The sequence below is a fragment of the Haliotis rufescens genome, unplaced genomic scaffold (assembly GCF_023055435.1).
Source record: "Haliotis rufescens isolate VD_foot unplaced genomic scaffold, xgHalRufe1.0.p SCAF_9, whole genome shotgun sequence".
In the NCBI taxonomy this organism is placed as follows: Eukaryota; Metazoa; Mollusca; class Gastropoda; order Lepetellida; family Haliotidae; genus Haliotis; species Haliotis rufescens.
This window is the reverse complement of record NW_025964383.1, coordinates 450,455-470,439: the sequence shown is the minus strand read 5'-3', so window position 1 is coordinate 470,439 and position 19,985 is coordinate 450,455. Positions and strand designations below refer to the sequence as shown.

The window sequence follows — 19,985 nt, the reverse complement described above, 5'->3', positions numbered from 1 at the left end:
AAGGCTGTCACGTGGCCACACATTCCTCAGTGGTATCGGCCATGTAGCACAAGTTACACTGACGAGCTTTAAATTTAAATTAAACTTCTAATTTTGTCAGCAAAACCCCACAACAGGTGACATCCTGTATAGGTAGTTACTGTTCTAGTCAGAATGCAGTGTACTCTATTTGGTTTTCAAAACCATTGATGTGACTGCTTTGTGAAGAAACGAGGAGCTTTTGTAGATACCATTGAGATTCTATTGACACAGTTCCGATACAAACACGTCCTCCTGCATTGACAATGTCCCTCAATGGCCTGTCATATTCATACATCAACTTTCATTGAATCATTCGTCTGCCAGTGTGAGCAGGGAGCATGCCCCGATCATGTTTGAAGTTCCGTGCTCGTGGGTTTCACAAATGTGGGAACCTGCATCACTTCCTTCCACATTAAGCTGATACGCCGTGGAAAACTGGTTAAAGCGTCGTTAAACCTAACTCACTCGCTCACTCACTCGCTCACTCACTCGCTCATTATCACTGTGTGAACCAACACAACACTGATGTCAAGCTCAGTCTGTGCACACATCAAACAATAAATTATGACCAATTTTGATCATCATGTGTTAGTTATCTGGTGCTCCTTTACTCACAAGGAGGTTGACCATCATGGGTTAGTTATCTACTGTGAGCTCCTTTACTCACAAGGAGGTTGACCATCATGGGTTAGTTATCTGGTGCTCCTTTACTCACAAGGAGGTTGACCATCATGGGGAGGTTATCTGCTGTGAGCTCCTTTACTCACAAGGAGGTTGACCATCATGGGTTAGTTATCTGGTGCTCCTTTACTCACAAGGAGGTTGACCATCATGGGGAGGTTATCTGCTGTGAGCCCCTTTACTCACAAGGAGGTTGACCATCATGGGTTAGTTATCTGCTGTGAGCTCCTTTACTCACAAGGAGGTTGACCATCATGGGGAGGTTATCTGCTGTGAGCTCCTTTACTCACAAGGAGGTTGACCATCATGGGTTAGTTATCTGCTGTGAGCTCCTTTACTCACAAGGAGGTTGACCATCATGGGTTAGTTATCTACTGTGAGCTCCTTTACTCACAAGGAGGTTGACCATCATGGGTTAGTTATCTGGTGCTCCTTTACTCACAAGGAGGTTGACCATCATGGGTTAGTTATCTACTGTGAGCTCCTTTACTCACAAGGAGGTTGACCATCATGGGTTAGTTATCTACTGTGAGCTCCTTTACTCACAAGGAGGTTGACCATCATGGGTTAGTTATCTGGTGCTCCTTTACTCACAAGGAGGTTGACCATCATGGGTTAGTTATCTACTGTGAGCTCCTTTACTCACAAGGAGGTTGACCATCATGGGTTAGTTATCTACTGTGAGCTCCTTTACTCACAATGAGGTTGACCATCATGGGTTAGTTATCTACTGTGAGCTCCTTTACTCACAAGGAGGTTGACCATAATGGGGAGGTTATCTGCTGTGAGCTCCTTTACTCACAAGGAGGTTCACCATCATGGGTTAGTTATCTACTGTGGGCTCCTTTACTCACAAGGAGGTTGACCATCATGGGTTAGTTATTTACTGTGAGCTCCTTTACTCACAAGGAGGTTGACCATCTCTCTGTTTCTCTGTACAGTTGCATCCATCACTGCTGTGTTTCCCATCTGGTCTCTACTGTTGATGTCGACAATGTTTTTGGACAGAACATACTTCACAATTTCAAGATTCCGTCCACGACAGGCTAGATGCAGTATGTTCCTCGCCTTAGCATCCGCCAGGGTCAAATCCCCTCCACTTCTCACAATTAAATGAAACACTTCATCATGACCGTGCACCGCTGCCTCCATCACTGGAGTCCTCTCACACACTCCCCTACTGTTGATGTCAAAACGTTTCATCGAGAGGACATACTTGACCATCTCAACATGTCCTCCAACACATGCCCAGTGTAGAATATTGTCACCACCATCATCCACCGACGACATATCTGCTCCTTTGCTGACAAGTAATTGTAACACGTCTGTATGCCTTGTCCATGCTGCATCCATGCTCGGAGTCTTACCATAGTTGCCCTTTCCATTGATGGCCACTCTTGTGGTGTAGGAGAGGATACGCTTTACTATGTCTACACCCCCTCCAACACAAGCCAAGTGAAGGATGCTGTCATGACGGCCATCAACTATATCTACGTCAGCTCCTTTATTCAAAAGAAAGTCCAACACCTTTCTATGTCCCTTCCACGCTGCCAACATCACTGGCGTCCTCTTCAGCATCCCACGAGCGTTGATGTCATGGCCATCAGACAAAATGGTTGTCACACGTTTGAGGTCCCCCGCTAGGCAGGCGTGGTGGAGAGCAGTATTTTTCGAGCCTTGGTCTTTAGAAGGATCCATTGTTCACTTGAAGAGAAATAATCACATCTTATTCATAATTTGTGGGGTTTCGTGATACTTATGAAGCACGACATTCAATAACAGTTAATATCAGCCGCGGGTGGCCCAGTATAAGGCGTCGCAATGTTCGCTGTGCAGAAGGTTCGAATCCAGGATCGCCCTGATTATTTTCTAGGTTTATCAGCACCATGCTCGTGGGCTTCACCAAAGTCTGAAACGTCTGAGACCTGCATCACTTCTGGCTTTCCTTCCTCATTAAGCTGACACGCTGTGATAGAACTGGTATGGTGTTAACAGCGCCTTTAAACCGAATAAATAATGTTCTAGTTCATTCATAATCAGTCGCTATGGGGGGCGGACAAATGTTAAATGCAGTATACAATACGTTTGCCGTGATGGAGGACCTGATTTAATCCTGCATCTCTCCATTTTTTAGTAACAAGTTCAAATAGATTTAATTTGCTGTCAATCGTGATCCATAAAACAATATATATTTATCCTTGTTTGCATGAAGAAAATTCACCTAGCAAGCTGTGTTGAAATGAAATAGATTTCATGTTGTAAAAGTAAATAATAGCGCCAAACCCTTTACACATTCATAAGACATCGCTGCTGAAAGCACGGTTGATTGTACGATTCCGACTCTATCACGAATCACTATCAAGCAGTGATCATACAGTATGACCATACAGTATTTTTTCGTGAAAAAGTGAGCGTGTCATGCCTCACCGGTCACACTTGTCACAAACACATGCACAGGTACGTCAATTGTTTACCTGAAAAACACACAAGCTTCACAAGGACAACCGGTAATGCACTAAGTCGTCTGTAGTTCGAAACAGTATTGCAGTTATATGGCGGCGTGTCAGCTTAATGTGGGAGGAAAGCCCGAAGTGATGCAGGTCTCAGAGGTTTACCACTTCGGTGAAACCCACGAGCATGGGTATGGTACTGTCAAACCTAGAATCATAATCGTGGCGAACCGGGATTCGAACCCACAATCATAGGTTTCTGACGTGCCAAAGGGACAGCGAATCGCGGCGCCTTAGACGACTGGGCCCTCCGTGCCCCCCAGGTTTATGGCGGCGGTCTGTAAATAATCGAGTCTGAACAAGACAATCCAGTGATTGACATCATGAGCATCGATCTACGGGATACGATGACATGCACCAACCAAGTCAGCGAGTCTGACCACCCGATCCGGTTAGTTGCCTCTTACAAGCACACTCGCCTTTTACGACAGGCATGGGAATTGCTGAAGAACTATTGTCTACCCGGATATTCACAGATCTGTTGAAAGGGGCAACCGGATTGGGTGGTCAGGGTATGTGACCTACTGTGTTGGTGTTGTTTTGCTGACGGCGTGAATCGTTGCTAATAATTCCGTCTCAAAATAACCTGGCGCTAACTAAATAATTCAGAGGCAGCCATGATATGTCTGATATAATTCTGCAGCTTTAATTCACATTTAATTCAGTGACATTCACTCACTCAATCATTTGTTTAATATAAATATAAATCAATGAGACAATGTATATGTGGTCTTTTTTCTTTAACCCGGTGTAAAAATATATTTGTATATCTTTTATGACGAAGCAAATGTAATTATATAGTTACAGATGTGTAGCAAAATGTTCACATTTGCGAGGAAAATATTTATAATTCAGAGTGTCCCCTTAAAGTTAGAAACCAAGACAGAAAAGGAGCAATGAAGGCACCCTTGATACCCCCAGTCAAGTCGAACTTAATCCAATAATTGAATAACGATATCATACTTGGCGCTGTTATAGGTGGTCACTGGTATGTTTTTTCCTGTTCTTGCAATGGATATAGGCCTATACGTATTGAAACAAACAAATTGAAACACTGGATATGTTCCCTGTAGTGGGGTCGTGTTATTGCATGAAACGAGAAATGTGCTGCCTTTAAAATAGAACGACTCACCTCTATCGGCATGGATGACTATGCGTTTCTCGTGACACCTAACAAAGTGTTACCTACGGCGCGTGTAAGTGTGGCACACTAACCAGTCAAACAGGTTGTCTTTTCAAATGTTACACTCTCACGTTTTCACATGTCACAAGAGTGAGTATAAAGACAGGTCCAGACTGAACGTACATACATAGATATATGTATGTATCTAAACGTACCATACACACCAAGAAACCTACTTACATTTTGGGAAAGCCTGACTGTACTTGTACATTGTGGCCTTATGCATGGGGTTTCAAACGGTACGTTAAAATTAGGTGCAGCCCCGAATGTCAATGCGTCGGATCGCATCGCATGCAAAATTTGGTTGCAGTGTGATTTCCACCTCAGAAAGATTAGACAGTTGGCTGGCAAGAAATATAAGCGAGTAGGTATAGGGTGTCTTTAAGAAGTCTTTGGTATGTCAATATATGTAGTTGAGTTGAGTTTAACTTACATTATTGGAAACATCCCTTTGACCCGACCTTGACCTGACGTTACACTCACAACAACTTTAGCACTGTTTGCAAGTATACAATTCAGCGGCCATTATTACGCGTGATTTTTGCCTGCCAAACAGGGCCAACCAATGGGTTGCCTATGCGTGTTCTTCATAGGGAGGAGGGACACGGAGTTGCACCCGCGCAGTAGAGACATGGCGCTGAAAACCGCATAAATCGGAGTTGGATCCTGGTGGTGTTGAGGCCTCCTTCTGGTGGTGTTGAGGCCTCCTCCTGGTGGTGTTGAGGCTTCCTCCTGGTGGTGTTGAGGCTTCCTCCTGGTGGTGTTGAGGCCTCCTCCTGGCGGTGTTGAGGCTTCCTCCTGGTGGTGTTGAGGCTTCCTCCTGGTGGTGTTGAGGCCTCCTCCTGGTGGTGTTGAGGCCTCCTCCTGGTGGTGTTGAGGCTTCCTCCTGGTGGTGTTGAGGCCTCCTCCTGGTGGTGGTGAGGCCTCCTCCTGGTGGTGTTGAGGCTTCCTCCTGGTGGTGTTGAGGATTCCTCCTGGTGGTGTTGAGGCTTCCTCCTGGTGGTGTTGAGGCTTCCTCCTGGTGGTGTTGAGGCATCCTCCTGGTGGTGTTGAGGCTTCCTCCTGGTGGTGTTGAGGCCTCCTCCTGGTGGTGTTGAGGCTTCCTCCTGGTGGTGCTGAGGCTTCCTCCTGGTGGTGCTGAGGCTTCCTCCTGGTGGTGCTGAGGCTTCCTCCTGGTGGTGGTGGTGGTGGTGGTGAGGCTTCCTCCTGGTGGTGTTGAGACTTCCTCCTGGTGGTGTTGAGGCTTCCTTCTGGTGGTGGAAAGACGTCATCATTATTTGCATGGTCTGACCAGTAGGACTCCTTTAGAAACCTGAATAACAGAAGCCATCACCGTGACACAGGTGATTGAACAGACTTTGCCTTCTTCGGATGAGGAGACTTTCGACACTTCAACTGCTTTGACTATTGTTTAGTCCCTGGATGATAGGTAGCTCTGAATGCAAAACGTATATATGGTTACAAATCGCTTAACGAAATAAGCTGGGTCTGCTGCGAAACAACATAAATTCTCTCTGAACCTGAAGTGTTTCTTATCAGGAGTCAGAAGCCTTGACCCCACAGCGGCTGAAACTTGTCATGCCCAGTTCATTCCTCAGCATGTTCTCCACCCTCATGAGAGATACCTGCTGTTATTGGCTATGTGACGTGTGGAGAGTCATCGATCATCCATAACCATATACGTATGAACACACAATACCATTTAGAAGTGGCCAAATGTAAAAATGGTTATATTTGGGATAACAATTTCTTGTTAAAGTACAAATTCTCGTACTTTTGTTGGTTGAGTCCCATCCCACTTATAATCCCCACTTGTAACATTCAATACATCAATATCTGTAGTAAACTACAATTCGTTTCTTATACAGAACATGTACAAAGGCACTTTGCTATATCAAAGATCATCTCACCATTATAACTGTTGAACATACTTACCATGTCATGACTAACACAATGTTGAGATGCTCAACAAATGCTGACAAATATTTACTTCTTATCTGTGAGATTATGTGCGCTTCATCTTCAAGTACATGACGTTCTGAGCACACAAACTCGTTCTCTTAATCATTAGACCTGCTTCTTCTCTATACCTGAACACCCAATGCATTGAAACCGCATCTACATTTTAACAGTGCAAATGAGATTTCATTGCAATATCTGTGGCAACTTCTTCATTGCCTCGTGCCAGTGCATTTATTAATAAAGAAGAAGGTTAAAGTTCAACAAAGTTCAAAACACATGGCATAATTCACGTGTAATTACGATTTTTGATTGAATATGTTGAATATATGTTTATTTGTTTAGTCAGGAATTCCAGCAATTGCCTCTCTGGACTGCCATGATCAACTGGTCAGACATTCGTCCCTGTCATGACCCATGTTTTCAAGCATCATACTACTTTAATAGTGTCCGTGAGTTGAATGCACCACAGGCAGAAGTATTCCAACTTTACCACAGCGACCTGTAAATAATCTAGTCTGGCACAGACAAACCAGTGGTTGATATTATGAGCAACGTCCAAGCCACCAACTGAGCCAACTGATAACCGATTCCATTAAGTCTCGTCTTACATCATAGGCTACTGGGAAGATATTCTAACCTCGAATCCCTACATGTGGTTATATCCCCAAAACTGTCTGTTTTAACAATGAGGGGCAAACACAACACAATGCCATACTGGTACACGTATTAACAGTAGTGCTCTCTAAAAGCATAATGGCCATGTGTATTGCTTTTTACATTCAACCATAAGCGAACTAATCTGATGAATAAGTAACTTACACATACGTTGTGACAGATTCTTCAACGACTGGTAGTTGTCCAGGGATTGTTTCTGTACAGACAGTTCTCTTCGCAAAGATGCTACTTCTGAGCTTGTCAAACTGAGAATATTCTATGTCGTGCTGGTATCGGTGATCATGGCTAGCTGAAGTCTCTCGAGTTGTTCCAACATATTCTGTGCCAGCAACTTTGTAGGTCGTAGTTCAATATGTTCTTCCAACTGCTTTTGTCATATTTTTTGGACAAATGATGACGTATTCTGGATAAAACTGCTTGCTTCATACACAGACGACTTTACCTTGTTTAGTTGTTTGCCTAACATCTTGACCTCTGACCGCACTGTATATACCTGTGCCCTGTTTAATTTCAGATCTTCACTCACAATAGACAGGATCGTTTGGTTCAACTGTGTATTAGCTTTACCATGTGTCATTCTGTTGATTTCTGTTTTCGCCTCAATACCTTCATCTGATAACCGAACGTCAGTTTTAATTGCTGCCACTTCATCTTTCAACAAAGACTTTTCTTCAACTGCGATTGTAGTTGCAACTGACTGATCAACAGTTCCTGCTTAGTTATAAGTAGCTCTGCCTGAGTCTGCAGCTGGTTCCCCGTTAGTTGTGGATCTGTTTGTAACCGTCCCGTGGTTGTCTGGAGACTGGTCACTGTCTCCTCAAGCTGGGAGACGGCGCTGACGAGGCTTGACAGATCCACAGCGCCATCGGGCTTCACCATGGGCAAAATGAGTCCGGCGAGAGACCTACTCAGCAAAACACATAGACACAGAACAGCAACATACATTTGATGTTGACCTGGTAGGTTTGTCAGCAGTTCACTGATCACAGCCGTTTTCTTTATCAATTTGTACAACCACGTGGGTGTCGTGTCTACAACGAGATTATGAAAATGACACTCCTAAGTCAGACACAATTGGAGCATGTGTGAGAAATTAAATCACACCTTGTATCATGAATGCAATCTCAATTTGATTTGTATAGTTTAAACATATTCTATTCAGATTGAAATGGATTGGGAACAAGTTATCCAACTTAGGACTCCCTATCCATGGTATTTACAGAAGCTTGTACAGTAAGTCATATACAGGGAAAACAGAAAAGAAGATGAGTGTTTAGCTAACAAAAGAAATGTACCAAAGAGAGAGACTAGTATATTTACACTAAAGTGTTACCCAAATCTCTTTGTATGACTTAAAACATTTGCACTGCCTTAAAGATATATTGATTTTCGATAATGGACAAACATTCATTTCCCTTTAACATCAAACTTAAATCTAATTTAACATTTTTATCCACGGTGTTCTGCAAAATGTCTCGAATTATTATTAACATAGATTTTCTTTGGTGGACACTCTAATCAATAATGAAATGCGTTTTCACATGGATTACCACATTGACATATTGGATCACATTTCATCTCTATTCTGCAGAAATCATAATTTAACTGGCTTTTCATGTATCTTAATCGAGTATGATAAATATTCAACTTTCTAACACCATAGGAAAAATATGGAGGGGCAATAACTTGCTCTTTTTGTATGTTTGACTTGAATTGGGATGCAGATGTACAATTTCTACCTGCTGCAGGAATAGTGTTCCATAACCTTACAGTTGATGGATTGTATTGAGTTTGATTTGTATTCACCAAACCTACTAGTAACACCTCACCGTGCAATGAAAAATGAAAGTCGAGAGGAGCTCCATTGAGCTACTATTCAAGTAACCGTCATGCAAATTGTTGTGTTTACACGGTTTCATCGCTACAAAGTAGTGCAACACTAATAAACTGAAACTGTATTCAAAATCCTCTTATCCAAGAAAGGTTTCCCACTTTTGAGAACATCTACGTTTCCAAAATGATATGGCAAGGGCCACAACAGACTAATTCTCAGTGCCTGGTTTCGATCTAGATCCATGGGGTTTGCGCAAGTTACTTGTCCCTGTTGAACGAACAGGAGGAGGGATGGACAAAAGGACCGACAAACCGACAGACGGCACCCAAGGCTCTATATCTCCGTGTGGCTCGGGGTAATGAACAAAACGTATAATGTGCAATATGAATCCAATGAACTATACATCTTTATTTGCTTGCATTATACTAACCTTTTATAGATCGTATTACCTTATCTATTTACGTAGGTGTATTTAGTGAGTGAGCGAGTGAGTATGGTTTTACGCCGCTTTTAGCAATATTCTAGCAATATCACGGCGGGGAACACCAAAAATGGGCTTCACACATTGTACCCATGTCGGGAATCGAACCCGGGTCTTCGGCGATACGAGTGAACGCTTTAACCACTAGGCTACCCCACCGCCCCAGGTCACACCCCAAGACACTGTCCAGGTAAATATTACAGTTACACAGCATTGAACCACCTGGTTTGTTTTCAGTAGTCATTATATTGCAAGAGGGAATGCGTCAAAGTGCAAATAAAAATAAATTTTGAAAGATTTTAGTTCAAATAATGTTCGGTTCCAAAGTGAATGAGTAATGTTTGTCGCGATCGTGGTCATATTGAACTTTCATCCATGTGTGCACATTCAAGCATGCATCGTTGACAAAATATTATGCACGTTTGTTTTACCAAAATGTCTGTTACTTTGTTGAATATTCACGTCATATAGCAGGATTATTGCTAAGTGCGGCGTTAAACAACAAACAATCAACCACCTGCCAGTATATGAGAACACCCCTGATCTTGATGATTGCCTGCTGACTCTGTCTCACTGTCAGTGTTACAATATGATGAACCACAAATGCCACGCTCGCCATGGCTAATGTCTGGCTTCCATCCCCACAAAGTGTCCCCGCCATATGGCTGAATATCATCACTCACTCACAACGGAAATTATATCAACCTGATTTAAGAGCAGTTGCAGAAGAACTTTTTCCAAACAATAGATCTACATCATCTCCCACCCGGGAAGATCCGGGTCAGATTCGACCTTCAGCAACCCATGCTTGTCTGTACAGGTGAATGAAGTAGTAAGCAGATACTCCAAAACGTTTTGTCCTCATAATAAAGAGGTTGACATTCATATATTCTCTTCCTAATGTGTATCACTTCTTAATGCCTTCAAAGACATGTTAGATTCAATCCATTTCCGTCTCAGTTTAGACGGATTAACGTCTTTAGGTGTTTAACGTAGTCTTTTTTTAAAACTGAGGAGCAAAAGACGCTATACATCTCAGTTGATTTTTATCATACGTTTCAGTTTTAGTTGAAAATAGATTAAGTTAAGGATATTATGTCCAAAGAGGAAACTTTACTAGCGCTTAGTCGGCACTCAAGAATACTACCACATGGTTTTATAATTTTTAATATTATTTTGATTTAAAACTGTTAAACAAATTACAAATAGCATAATGCACAGCTGCTGATGGGTATCTTAGACATCTTATCTTTGAAAAATAAATTTTAAAAAATTTAGGCACACATTTATTACATTTCAATCATGGTAGTTGTCATGTAGTTGCAAACAAAGGAATGAGAGATGGTTAAATAGACACAATCAAATTTAACAACTTTCAATTTTAAATTACACAAAAGGCAAACTCGGTATACTTACTTTTGTCCCCCAGTTCATTAGGTTTAAATCGGGTCATACAAAGTGGATTTCCCCATGAGGCTAGGAAAACTGTGCCGAAATGTGGAATACACATATGTCGAATTAGAGAAAGATTTCTACATGATAACATATAAGGGTTGTGCTGTGACCAAAGGTTTTGTTGGATTTGGCAGAATGTCGGCTCTACTCTATGTGATATGTCACAAGATGTCTTGCTGTCCTTTTTTGCAGGTTTTTGGGTGACATATTTATTCTCATCATAATAACCCTGATAACAACACCTTTTGTGGGAAAGTTATCAAATTATTTTGATGTGAGTGTGCGAACAAGTTTAACTCCGCTTTGAACAGTACTTATCACGGCAAGTCATCTTGATTGGAGAGGAAAGCCTGAAATGAGGCAGTTTTCAGATGTTAACCACTTTGTGTAGAAATTCACAGAAATCGTTGCTGAAAATCGACTGAATAACAGGAAGCGTTGTTGATGAATGATTTGTAAATCCTGAACACCTTCTTGTAAATTACGGAAAGATGCGAGTTGTGACGAAGAGCGAGTGAGAGAATTAAGGGGACATAACTCTGTTGAACATGAACTGTACATATTGTTCCATGAAGATCCTCCCAAGTTTTTTAGAAAAGTACATTTGACAATACATTTGTCATGCTAATCAGCTGTTTGACCAGATGGTCAACTCCTATTGAATAACAGTTTAAAAAGTATTGTGCTGATGAACGTCCATTGAGAGCACTAGTCAGTGAAACGTAAAAGTACGTAATGTTGGTGGGTGGGTGTTTTGGGGTTAAATGCATTAAGGCTGTGGATATGTACGTATGGATATTATTTAATGCCACCTTTTGCAATATTCTAGCAATATCTCGGCGGGGGACACCGGAACATCTTAGTTTGACTTTTACACTTGCTTCAACATACGACATTCGTCCCGGCGAGGCGGTCAACAAATCAATTGTTAGTCACATAGCAGCAAATGTTATTGTGTTTTGAAACCTGTGGTTCGTCTCCTGCATTTAAACCATACCAGGGTCAGTGAGTTTTACCAAAGTGGCAAAGTCTAAGGTCTAAGTTTCCCTCCACTTCGACCTTTCCTCCAACGTTAAACTGTCACGCAGTTATATAACTGAAATACGTTCACTGCACACTCACTCACTCATTCTGATTGACCTTTTGAAACCAAGTATATCCAAAGCTACGGTGCCACAGTGGGATGGGTGTGTGAGCTTTACCCCGCTTTATGCAATATTCAAACCGTATCACAGCGGGGGACACCAAGACTTGGCTTGTCACATAACACCCATCCTGGAATAGAACCTTCTGCATGCGAACCAACACTGTTACCACTGAGCTATCCCACTGCAACCACACAGAACAGATATTGACAACACGACGTCATCCTTCTTACACAACGGACAAATTTATTTACAACAGACAAAGATTTTCTACCATGATACAAAACACTGTACACTGCACAGAACATAAATATCATCAATATTATCTGTTTGCAAGCAATAAAACTATTGTTATACTAGTCGTGAGGACAGTATTATATGTGTACATAACGGCAGACGACAACACAGGAATGGTGACTATTTTCTCATCAAGGAGCTCCGAGTCTATCCAGTCATGAACTTCCTCCTGTAGAATGTCAAGGGGGACGCTCCCGAGCTTCAAGACCACATGATGAAAGTCCCGGATGTTGAACTTCCGGCCTAGACAGAAATAAATATGAACATATTACAGATGTCTCAAATGTTGGATTCAAGAGTAGACAAACCAGTGAGTGATAGCATGATCACCGATCCCGACAAGCCGTCTGGGTACGCTGAAACAGGTCAGGTTACACATCGTGACCCGCCAAACCCCCTGGTTGTTGTGATTTTGCCAAATGTCAAAACACTCTTACAGTTGGTTGTTTGGTTGTTGTGTTGTTAAACGTCGCACCCAGCAATATTCCAGCTGTATGACGGCGGTCTGTAAATAATCGAATCTGGACCAGACAATCCAGTGATTGATATCTTGAGCATCGATCCACGCAATTGGGATCGATAACATGCATCAACCAAGTCAGCGAGCCTGACCACCCGATCCCGTTAGTCGCCTCTTACGACAAGCATGGTCGCCTTTTGCGGCAAGCATGGGTTGCTGAAGAGCTATTCTAACCCGGATCTTCATTGGTCCACTTTTACAGGACATCATTGAGCGACACCCAAAGGTTGGAAGATCCAAAGTAACACATGACCTTATTACGTAACAATGGATTTTCCTTTCTGTAAAGGACACCAGTGTCAATACTACCAGTTACATGTAGGTCTTGCGCATAGACAAGAAAAATATGCACCTAAAACAGCTAAACAGTATAAGCCTCTTTAGTGCTTCTTGACAAGCCTCAACACATTTCCAACGTAAAGGATGCCTTTCTATTTTGGATAAATATGTCTGCAGAGTGACAAGCATTGTTTTCCATGATTTGACTTAGGAAAATTACCAGGCATATATCAAACTAGCCACATCTTATGTGGGCGCCATTCCTTTCGGTCCAGACACTTACCGAGCCTCGTTTCCGCTTCCTGTCTCAATTTCTTTATTTTGATCTCCCCAACCTTGTAGGAGCAGGCTTGGCCTGGCCACGTGATGTATCGGTCAACCTCGGACTGGATCTGACTGTCTGGAAAGTCGCTGTAATTCGTCAGGAAGCGAATTGCACGATCACGTGACCATCTGTAGAACATAAAAGGTTTATATTACTTCCACAAGCGAACAGGAATAAAACAGTTCAATGCCCCGCCAAACCTGCCGCTAATGTGTATGTTTCTAACGAATCGACATATTCCAGAGGCAATCACTTTTATAGTCAGTTAACTCCCTTGCCCATTATGCAGAAGAATTATGTTCTCCGATGGTGTTAAACTATGTATGTTTCTAACGAATCGACATATTCCAGAGGCAATCACTTTTATAGTCAGTTAACTCCCTTGCCCATTATGCAGAAGAATTATGTTCTCCGATGGTGTTAAACTATTCGACGAGCAAAGTGGGGATTCAATTTAAGAACTGGTCCGCAGTTACGCTTGCTTGTCGTGGGAGTCTACGAGGTTAATTCAGGTGAGTCAGAATCTGTGACTTAACTGGTGGTGTTCATCTTTTAATCAATAGTTTGCCTGGCCCAGAATGACATAATTTTAAGCGGTATTCTTTGCCAGGCAAACCAGTGCTTCGTGGCATGATAAACGATGCATGCCTTCAGAGTACGACGAAACACAATCTGTCACCTACACAATGGAACAACCCTGCCCCCAGTAGGGCGAGTTACCAATAAAAGCGCCCCTTCAAACTTATGGAGCAACATATTGTCATCTTCCTCAGAGGTTTGACTAAAAGGACAAAGGCACATTTTACCTGGGCTGCACGTTTTAAGCCCTCTCGTTATTTAGCCCATGGGCTTAAAAGGAGAAAAATATAACCCTTTTTTGCCCATGGGATTAAAATAAATTGAAACATTGATTGATCTCCATTGCCGGATTTTCTTAACAAGTGTTGTACCACGCTTCTACATATATGGTCAGTTTGCATCTATACTGCCCTCAAGCTCTCTTAGAGGTTTCCACATTCACAAGCCACATTGGACCCCTCATGCAGGCGCATTCTGGAGACTCAGTGGGAAACTTTAAACGCACAGGACAGATACGCATAACTACGATATTGTTTTGTTGTTACTTTTTTTTCATCTGTCATTTCAATTTTGAACGCAGTCTTGTTGAAAACGAAACTCATGTCAGTTTTTCTCATTCCATTTGTGGGTATTGTTTCATTACACTTGGGGTATTCATTCTTTCTCTCATGCTTTTGTCCTTTTTCGTTTTTAAGCACTGGGCTTAAATTTGAACTCAATCAAAACCGGCAAAATCCTTAATTAAGCCGAGGGCTTAAAAACGTGAAGTCCAGGTATGTCATCTCTCACCTTGACGAGTGATGCCAACGATAAAGACTTGCTCTACTGTCGGACAAACGTCCATACAGTTCACCAGGGAGTGAAACGTCCGTAAAATATACATATTGTCATTATATTTTTAGTGAGTGAGTGAGTTTGATTTTACGCCGCCTTTAGCAATATTCCAGCAATATCACGGCGGGGGACACCAGACATGAGCTTCACACATTGTACCCATGTCGGGAATCGAACCGGGTTTTCGGCGTGATGAGCGAACGTTTTAACCACAAGGCTACCCGACTTCCCTTACATTTTTAGCAATTTTGTACACGCAGCATGGCTGTGGATATTTACGAGTGAGTATTGCGTTATGCCGTCCTTCGAAATATAACATTAATATCACGAAAGGGACACCAGAAATAGTGAAATCAAATACAGTCGATTCACCGGAATGTCTGGGTAAACAGAGTTAAGTACTGACTAAGGGACAACTTCGGCCAAAAGGAAGTCTCTTTCCGGGTTATTTCAAACAAATTAAAGAAAACGAGTTATCCCCGTGAATATACACAAGTTCCACGAGGAAATCGTCCTGAAGAGTTTCTGGCTTGATGGGTTCCACTGTATGAGTGTCACTACACAGCTGTCAACTCACCCAAACGCGTGAATGCCAGTATCCACTACAAGACGACAGGCACGGAATATCTCGGAACAATATCTGCCAAAGCTGAAAGTAAGAAGAAAAGTTAATTAGAAACCAAATTGGAACTCCCACATAGGAGATTATAATAACGCCTAAATGTAACACTACGTCCGTACAAGGAATCAGGTGTATGTGGATGGTGTTTAATGTCGCTGTACCCAATATTCCAGCCGTACCACGCCGCTCTTGAAATAATCGAATCATGACGAGACAAACCAGTGATTGCTATTATGAACAGCGTCCCACGCCCTCGCGGTACGACAAGATCCTCATAAGTCGATCCTCATGAGGGCGGGTATAAAAGATACATTCTGTCCCGAAATCCACAATAGGCACTATAGGCAAACAATGTATTTTCTCTTAGAAAGTTTTGGAGGGTATGGCCTCTGGCCATAATTCGATAATAAAGTCCGTATGTCAAATAGCCACATGTTGCATGGCGATTAATTGCATCTCTGTATGACACGTTTTTATTTTGCAATGTATCATTTCAGGGGAGATAACTCCGATAGCCTTATGGCATGGATTGAATGCGTTGTTTGAGAGGAGCCACGATGAACAGTTCAACAAGGAGGTCGTGGAGTTAGGTATGTTTTGTTACAGGAGACACCCAGAAGTAATCACGCTACATCCCACCGGCCTTTTACTATTAAACGAATCTGGACAGACACACCAGTGACTGATATTATGAGCAACATCCCACGCCTTTGCAGAACGATGACAGACAGTCAGGCATCCGGCAATCAACCAAGTCAACGATCCAATTAAGTCGCCTCTGAGGACAAGTCCTGGGTACGTTTTATAACTGGATCCCCACCAGGTTGTCGTGAGGGCGGGGGGGGGGGGGGGGGGGGGGGGGGGGGCATGGGCGGATACACCTTTTTTGAAAAGGGAGGGTGCACAATTAAGATCTATTTATTGTCTTTGGTGGTAATTTATACAGAAATAAAGATTTTTTTCGAAATTAAAAGGGGGGGTGCCCCCCCCCCCTCTGTATCCGCCCACGCAATATTCCAGCTAAATGAACTGAAATTATTCCAGCTTTATGAAGGTTGGAGTCTGGCCAAGACAATCCAGTGGTTGATATCATGAGCATCAATCCACGCAATTAGGATACGATGACGTGCATCAACCAAGTCAGCGAGCCTGACCACCCGATCCCGTTAGTCGCCCCTGATGACAAGCATGGGCTGCTGAATACCTATTCCAACCCGAAACAGCGTGGGTCGAAACTGAACTGCACTAAATTGGATAGTGTATATACGTTAAAGATATTGATAACATTGACCTCCGCGACCAGGGTAGGATGACACACTCATGAAGTCAGACCATTGGCTAATGGTGGCTCTGTAAAGATCAGGTCGCCACGAAGATGTCGCTGCGCAATGCGTGTCGGTTTCCATACAGATAATCATCAAAAGATTCTGAAATGGTGTCATTTTCATCTGACCCTGTGTCATGGCTCTAGGTTTTATTAAATGTATTGAGCATGACTTTGAAGAGATAATTAGTTTGAACTTACAGATCATAGGGCGAGTCGTACAAGCCCATCTCCTCTCCGAGGTATTCAGCATAGAGCGCCCAGCCCTGCAACAAAGAACATGGTCACAGGTCTCACTCATGTCTGTAAATTACTTGCAGCAGGAAAGCACCACAGTGCCCATGAGTGTCGTTGGACCAGAGGAGAAAGTTTGATAGATTAACTGTTTGTTTGTTGTTTAACGCCGCACTTATCAATATTCCAACTATATGACGGCAGTCTGTAAATAATCGAGTCTGAACCATACAATCCAGTGATTGACATCATGAGCATCGATCTACGCAATTGGGATACGATGACATGCATCAACCAAGCCAGCGATCCCCTTAGTCGCCTTTTACAACAAGCATAATCGCCTTTTACGGCAAGCATGGGTCGCTGAAGACCTATTCTACCCCGGATCTTCATGGGTCGCTAGACCGACTGACTTTTTATGGCCACAATGAGCAATAACAGTTGATGTATCGTGGCCGCCTGTAAGTAACCCAGTCCGGGACAGACAAACCAGCGGTCGATGACATAAGCTACGATCCACCTAGGTAACCACCCGATCCTCATTCCTGCCTGTTCTGATCCGGGATACAAACGAAAACTTGCTAAAGTGTAACTTATATCAGATTAATACGTCTCCTATATATTTTAATAAAAACGATGAATTTCGAAAAAAAATGCGTTTCTGACAGTCTATCAACTCCTTGTTTAGAGCACCGATTACTACAAATGTACTACAGTGTGGAACTCACCTCTGCGTATGCGCTGTATATGGGGAAATGGAATGGTACCGAGTACAGTTTACTGTTGAGTGTCTCCCCCCTGTAGTCAGGGATGCCATGCAGGCTGGAGTAGGCGTCCTGGAAGTGATGCCCCGGGTCCGTCTCGTGCAGCGCAAGCGGCAGCATCATGAACGTCGATCTACAATGACGAGTATGACAACATCAGTTACACACCATTGCATCTGCAATCATTGACAATGCTTTCTCAAAACTTCTTGGTTAACGGTCTTTGTGAAATGTCCTCACATATCAACACATCAGCAGAATAAGAGGCGGCATGGGCAGCATCTGTTGTCAGCTTTGATTGTTTTCAAAGCCATTATAACCTCCAGTCTTGCTGTTTAATCTAAACTGCCGGGGTGAACAAATTATACACTCATGTCAAATGTTGGCACAAAGAGAATCAAGCATATGTGGTGTTGGTATCGCATGTAGTCCGGACGTGACGCAACATAGCGTCATGTCTAGTACATAGTATAGTATGAATGTGACACTACATAGCGTCATGTCTAGTACATAGTATAGTATGAATGTGACACTACATAGCGTCATGTCTAGTACATAGTATAGTATGAATGTGACACTACATAGCGTCATGTCTAGTACATAGTATAGTATGAATGTGACACTACATAGCGTCATGTCTAGGACATAGTAAAGTATGAAAGTGACACTACATAGCGTCATGTCTAGAACATAGTATAGTATGAATGTGACACTACATAGCGTCATGTCTAGTACATAGTATAGTATGAAAGTGACACTACGTAGCGTCATGTCTAGTACATAGTATAGTATGAATGTGACACTACATAGCGTCATGTCTAGTACATAGTATAGTATGAATGTGACACTACATAGCGTCATGTCTAGTACATAGTATAGTATGAATGTGACACTACATAGCGTCATGTCTAGTACATAGTATAGTATGAATGTGACACTACATAGCGTCATGTCTAGTACATAGTTTAGTATGAATGTGACACTACATAGCGTCATGTCTAGGACATAGTATAGTATGAATGTGACACTACATTGCGTCATGTCTAGTACATAGTATAGTATGAATGTGACACTACATAGCGTCATGTCTAGTACATAGTATAGTATGAATGTGACACTACATAGCGTCATGTCTAGTACATAGTATAGTATGAATGTGACACTACATAGCGTCATGTCTAGTACATAGTAAAGTATGAAAGTGACACTACATAGCGTCATTTCTAGGACATAGTATAGTATGAATGTGACATTACATAGCGTCATGTCTAGTACATAGTATAGTATGAATGTGACACTACATAGCGTCATGTCTAGGACATGGTATAGTATGAAAGTGACACTACATAGCGTCATGTCTAGGACATAGTATAGTATGAATGTGACACTACATAGCGTCATGTCTAGGACATAGTATAGTATGAATGTGACACTACATAGCGTCATGTCTAGTACATAGTATAGTATGAATGTGACACTACATAGCGTCATGTCTAGTACATAGTATAGTATGAATGTGACACTACATAGCGTCATGTCTAGTACATAGTATAGTATGAATGTGACACTACATAGCGTCATGTCTAGTACATAGTATAGTATGAATGTGACACTACATAGCGTCATGTCTAGTACATAGTATAGTATGAATGTGACACTACATAGCGTCATGTCTAGTACATAGTATAGTATGAATGTGACACTACATAGCGTCATGTCTAGTACATAGTATAGTATGAATGTGACACTACATAGCGTCATGTCTAGTACATAGTATAGTATGAATGTGACACTACATAGCGTCATGTCTAGTACATAGTTTAGTATGAATGTGACACTACATAGCGTCATGTCTAGTACATAGTATAGTATGAATGTGACATTACATAGCGTCATGTCTAGGACATAGTGTAGTAAACACGAAGCATAACCATCTTACCGTTTCTGAGGTTCTTTGAGGTTGGCGTAGAAGACATTCTGCCCGTACGATCCCCACGGGCCGTCTGTGTCAACAGGCACGATGCTGAAACAGAACAGGTTTTATGTAAGCCAGGTCCTTTTGTGAAACCAACCGTTATATCACCCGCAATTATCCTACCGTATATCATTTCTAATAAACGCAAATATTTGGTCATACATTGTCAAAGTGCCTGGCCTATAATACGCGCATATGAGAAGTCAACACGTGCATTGGTCTAAATCAAAAGACAATCCCACTATATAACTTCTCAGTATACGGCTCTTTCCCTTTTCCAATGAA

At 42.3% G+C, this 19,985-nt stretch overlaps 2 protein-coding genes across 2 annotated transcripts in view; both read right to left on the bottom strand.

Annotated features, from left to right (window-relative positions):
* Positions 1 to 1,502: 1,502 nt before the first annotated feature.
* On the bottom strand, positions 1,503 to 4,430 carry LOC124152625 (ankyrin repeat, PH and SEC7 domain containing protein secG-like). The gene is made up of 2 exons (XM_046525612.2): positions 4,345 to 4,430; positions 1,503 to 2,406 (listed from the first exon to the last, which is right to left on the bottom strand). The coding sequence occupies exon 2, from the start codon at positions 2,398 to 2,400 to the stop codon at positions 1,582 to 1,584; it is 819 nt and encodes a 272-aa protein (XP_046381568.1). The 5' UTR covers positions 2,401 to 2,406; positions 4,345 to 4,430; the 3' UTR covers positions 1,503 to 1,581.
* Positions 4,431 to 12,170: 7,740 nt separating this feature from the next.
* Positions 12,171 to 19,985, bottom strand: part of LOC124152644 — a 95,204-nt gene continuing 87,389 nt past the window's right edge. Inside the window, exons 11-16 of the mRNA XM_046525650.2 lie at positions 19,665 to 19,748; positions 17,690 to 17,858; positions 16,929 to 16,993; positions 15,359 to 15,430; positions 13,327 to 13,496; positions 12,171 to 12,487 (exon numbers count right to left, since the gene is read on the bottom strand). Of these exons, the coding sequence (XP_046381606.1) occupies positions 12,270 to 12,487; positions 13,327 to 13,496; positions 15,359 to 15,430; positions 16,929 to 16,993; positions 17,690 to 17,858; positions 19,665 to 19,748 (778 nt within the window). The 3' untranslated portion in view covers positions 12,171 to 12,269. The remainder of the gene's footprint in view (positions 12,488 to 13,326; positions 13,497 to 15,358; positions 15,431 to 16,928; positions 16,994 to 17,689; positions 17,859 to 19,664; positions 19,749 to 19,985) is intronic.